General features: G+C 44.3%; 1 protein-coding gene across 2 annotated transcripts; it reads left to right on the top strand.

Moving 5' to 3' along the window:
* Positions 1–739: 739 nt before the first annotated feature.
* On the top strand, positions 740–4,694 carry SRSF5 (serine and arginine rich splicing factor 5). 2 transcript variants are annotated; one of them, XM_089521768.1, is made up of 8 exons: positions 744–865; positions 1,406–1,556; positions 2,029–2,099; positions 2,212–2,310; positions 2,405–2,474; positions 3,584–3,657; positions 3,802–3,912; positions 4,066–4,694. In XM_089521768.1, the coding sequence occupies exons 2-8, from the start codon at positions 1,431–1,433 to the stop codon at positions 4,313–4,315; spliced, it is 801 nt and encodes a 266-aa protein (XP_089377894.1). In that variant the 5' UTR covers positions 744–865; positions 1,406–1,430; the 3' UTR covers positions 4,316–4,694. The 2 variants fall into 2 exon arrangements, with proteins under 2 accessions (XP_089377895.1, XP_089377894.1); XM_089521769.1 differs by lacking the exons at positions 3,802–3,912; positions 4,066–4,694 and having other exon boundaries at positions 740–865; positions 2,705–3,602.

The raw sequence follows: 4,694 nt of genomic DNA on the forward strand, positions 1-4,694 counted from the left end.
CTCCTCCTCACATCGCCATCTTCGTCCCTTATGCCCCGGCGCCATGACGGCTATTCCTTTCAGGTCGGGCGTTTCCCCTTATTAACGTGTCTTCTTCCTCCTCCTCCTGTGTGCTTTTTAAGTTGTTCCTGACTTAGGGCGACCCTATCATGGGTTTTACTTGGCAAGTTTCGCTCAGAGGGGGGCTTTGCCATTGCCTCTGAGGCCGAGAGAGTGTGACTTTGTCACCTAATAGGTGGCGGGATTTGAACCTTGGTCTCCAGGGTGGTTTTTCAACACTACCAATATGTCTCAGGTTTTATCTGGTTTTGTGGGGAATAATAAACATAGGCTGCATCCACACTGGAGAAATAACCCGGTTTGGCACCGCTTTAACTCGTTGTCTGGCTCTCTGCTATGGAATTCTGGGAGTTGGGGTTTGTTGTGGGGCCCAGAGCGGAGCTCCGCTCCGCTCCGGGCCCACAACAAACTCCAACTCCCAGAATTCCATAGCCTTGAGCCAAAAAGATTTAAATCGGTGCTAAACCGGGATGCAACCCTAGTAAACTAGCGAGGGGAACATAATAGAACACAGCCGCCATCCTCAACGGTCGCCCTCTTCTGGTGACGTCAGCCCAGCTCCAAGCCCATCCCCTCCATTTTTTTCCATCGCCTTCCACCAATAGCGGAGCCGCAACCGCGTCACGTGCCCCTCGACGTCACGTGCTCCGCTGCGGGTTCCATTTTGTGGCGCTGCCGGCGGGCGGAGCCGGCCATTCGCGGACTGGACGTCGGTTGAGACGCTTCGAGCTTTTGTAAAGCTCTTTCCCAAGTCTCTTGTGAAGGTCCCGCTTAAGTCATCAAAAACGGAAGGTCGAAAGAGCAGGTGAGGTGACGGTGCTTTGAGGGAGGGATCCTCGATGGGGGGGATTTTGAACAGAAATATATTAGAAGGGGGAGAAAAAAGGGTTGTCAATTTATTTTAATCGGGGCGATGTAGAGTATTTTGTTGGCTAAGCAGTGAGAGAAACAGCCGCGCTGTTAATGGTGGGGTTGGGTGCGGCCCGGCCGCCATTTTGTGGAAGCGATGGCGTCGGACGAATTTCTCCCTCCTCGGCTGGAGCCTTAGAGCGCATGCGCCTCTCGAGGACGGCTGGCACTCTGCCGATGCTGCGTCACAAAGGCGGAGCAGATGTGGCGCATTCTGATTGGTCCAGCGGGAGGAGGAGGCGGGGTTGGGCTTGGCGCGCTGCCTTTTGTGACGTCACACTGCGGCGGGGCGGGGCCTGGACTGCGGCAGAGACGAGCGGAGAACCAGTGACCTATTTTCTTGGCGGCCATTTTGTGTTGCGCTTTCCTTCCTTTCCAAAGGGCTTAAGCTCCCAATTAACGCTCTGTTCTTGTCTCTCTCTTTTTCTTTCCTCAGCTGGTGGTCCATCTGGAGCGGCATCATGAGTGGCTGTCGTGTATTTATCGGGAGGCTAAACCCAGCAGCCCGAGAAAAAGACGTAGAGCGGTTTTTCAAGGGATACGGACGTATCCGCGACATTGACCTGAAAAGAGGCTTCGGGTTTGTGGTAAGAGAATGTGGAATAGAATTCTAGAATAACAGGGAATAGAAAAATAGCTATACAAAACAGGTTTGAGTGCTTATATGTTTGTTTGTTTGTTTGTTTGCTCTTGTTTATGTATATATAATAATTAAAACTAAATAAAAAAGAATGTGGATGGCTCATGCTGAATGGGGTCTTGAGAGTGGTTTCACTGCATTTCTCTAGGCGAAGAAGTAGAAATTTTGCTGGGTAAGCTTCCATAGGGGAAAATGCCTGAATCCCTATAAACAGTATCAAAAGCATACAGCACAGAATGTGTTTCTGTGCCTGTCTATTTAAAAATAAGTTCTCTCGAGTTTACTGGGCCTTGGGGACAGTTCTAGAGGCCACGGTGCAACTTGACTGGCCGTATTGTGCTGTTGATATATTGTATCATACACGAAGGGAGGATGTGGTACATTCTTGATACAGAAGCTTTCTTTTTCCCCCCCCACAGGAGTTTGAAGATCCAAGGGATGCTGATGATGCCGTTTACGAACTGGATGGAAAAGAACTCTGCAGTGAAAGGTAAATACATGTTAAAGAGCTGTTTACTATGTACTGAGAATGTGTTTCTATTTAGTGTCCATGCAAGTCTGAATGTGTAGTAAAGGACACTGGTTTGACTTCTCCTTTTCAGGGTTACAATTGAGCACGCAAGGGCTCGGTCAAGAGGCGGAAGAGGCAGAGGACGATACTCTGATCGTTTCAGTAGCCGCCGTCCACGCAATGATAGAAGGTACACACATGGCAGCACCCTGAATTTCTGTTACAGCAGAATTAATTGGTGCTTATTGCCATTGGTACTAAGCTAAGTATTTTATTCCCATCAGAAATGCTCCACCTGTAAGAACAGAAAATCGCCTCATTGTAGAAAATTTGTCATCCAGAGTCAGCTGGCAGGTTTGTTAAACATGATTGTTTTTTAGACTTCATTTAATGGGTATGTAATACATAAAAGTGCTGTTTACTATAACTAATTTATATCTTAAGCTTAAAACATTTTCAAAATTATTAATACGTAATGTTTAAATACATTTTCAAAATTAGATTAATAGTAGCATTTTTAATGTAATTTTACCTTGTTTTCAAACTCCATTTTAACCACTTTAAAAATCCATTTTATTTGCCAGCCTATCTGTGTCGTTGGCCTTATGACGAGGAGTGCCTGTGGGTTATCCTAATCGTTCTGTCTTGGTCACTCTTGGTTGGGCCTGGCTGACTTATCCAGTCAGCTCCTCCAGTGTAACAGTTGGCCACCTCTAGATCTGTGTTTGCTGGTCTAGACGTAATCGATGCACTTCCTTAAAAGTGCCGGGTTGCAGCGATCCCCGAAAGTTAACGAGATCTGATTCCTAAGTTGAGAACTGTACCTCCCGTAAAGCTTCGAAATAAGAGATCGTGATCGAGAGAGTTGAAAGATACGCATTAGGTGGTCGTTGGAATCCTATCGCAGTGAAGTGGTCCTTGGTGTAACTTCACAAGAGTAGAGAATGTCTGGATCCGCCAATAGTCTGCTAATAGGGAGGGCTGTGCGATTAAAGGCTTCCATCGACTGGGTAGTATTCTTCAAACGGTTGGCGAAGAGCCAGTCGGGCATGTACCATGATGGGTATCTTCGATCGCTTAATGCAGTTTGATGCTTGGCTAGCCTAGGGAAATGTTAATGAAGGTAAAGTAAACTATATTTTTAATGACATATGGGGCACAAAATAACTGGTTTATATAAATGTACTTTTTAAACCATAAAACATTTCAGAATGCTCCTCTACAAATAAACTGAATGCAAGACAGTTTAATAAAGTGTATTATTTAAAATCTAGCATTTTGCTTAAAGCTGTATGCTGTTTTCATTTATTTCGTGCCCTGATGTATGCTATCAAATAGAGAATTATCTGCAAGTGTGGCATCTGCCACGTAATAATTCTTAACATCTTTTCTTGCAGTAATGTTTTTTTAAATACTCAAGATACTGTCTGCTGCCTGTTCTAACAGTGTTTTTCTTATGCTAGGATCTCAAAGACTTCATGAGACAGGCTGGGGAAGTAACCTTTGCAGATGCGCATAGGCCTAAACTAAATGAAGGGTAAGTTTGTTGGGATTAACCAATATATTGCACCAATATATTGTGTGAAAAGGGGAGGAATCTGTAGAAAAATATCCTGATGGTGGTTGTAAGTGTCCAAAACTTGGCAAGTTTGAGTTTATGTATACTCTCTTTTATTATTAGGGTGGTTGAATTTGCCTCTTACAGTGATCTAAAGAATGCTATTGAAAAGCTTTCTGGCAAAGAAATAAATGGAAGGAAAATCAAGCTAATTGAAGGCAGCAAAAGGCATAGGTAAGAATTCCAGCTTAAAAATACTGGGTGTGATCATACACATCCAGGGATTGGTTTTATGTATATATATGTGTGTGTGTGTGTGTGTGTGTGTGTGTGTGTGTGTTGGTATGTATTTAGCTAAATCTAAAATGGACAATTAACTTCTATTAGTAGGTCCAGGAGCAGGTCCCGTTCCCGGAGCAGGAGCTCATCGAGGTCTCGCAGTCGATCTCGTTCCAGAAGCCGCAAGTCTTACACCCGATCCAGAAGCAGGAGCCGTAGCAAGTCACGATCCGTTAGTAGATCTCCTGCCCCTGAAAAGAGCCAGAAGCGTGCTTCTTCAAGTAGATCAAAGTCTCCAGCTTCTGTGGATCGCCAAAGATCACGCTCAAGATCACGCTCTGTTGACAGTGGAAACTGAATTAAAAACAGTTTGCAGTGGGGACTTTTTGAACCATACTTGCTAATAGTTGTGGTAAGTATGTGACTTCTGGGAAATAGACTGGGAGGGGGGAGGGCTTTAACAGCTTTGTATATGTGGACCACCAAGAAGTTATTGAACTAATTGTATTGTCTTTTTGATAATCCTTTTCCTGCTCACTTCATTGAACCAGAAGTGCATAGCTTTATGTATATTGCTAGAGCTCTTTAAGGAAACTTTAATTTTTTTTTGTAATTAGGGAGAGTTCTCCTTTTGAAAACCTGCTCTCAGTGTATTCCAGTAATTGCCATTTCAGGATGTAAACTTAAAAAATTGGCACCGAGCTCTATACCAGCTGTAAATAAAGCTTTATTTTGGA

Source organism: Sceloporus occidentalis, unplaced genomic scaffold (genome assembly GCF_023333645.1).
Source record: "Sceloporus occidentalis isolate IW3139 unplaced genomic scaffold, rSceOcc1.0.p SCAF_4, whole genome shotgun sequence".
NCBI lineage: Eukaryota > Metazoa > Chordata > Lepidosauria > Squamata > Phrynosomatidae > Sceloporus > Sceloporus occidentalis.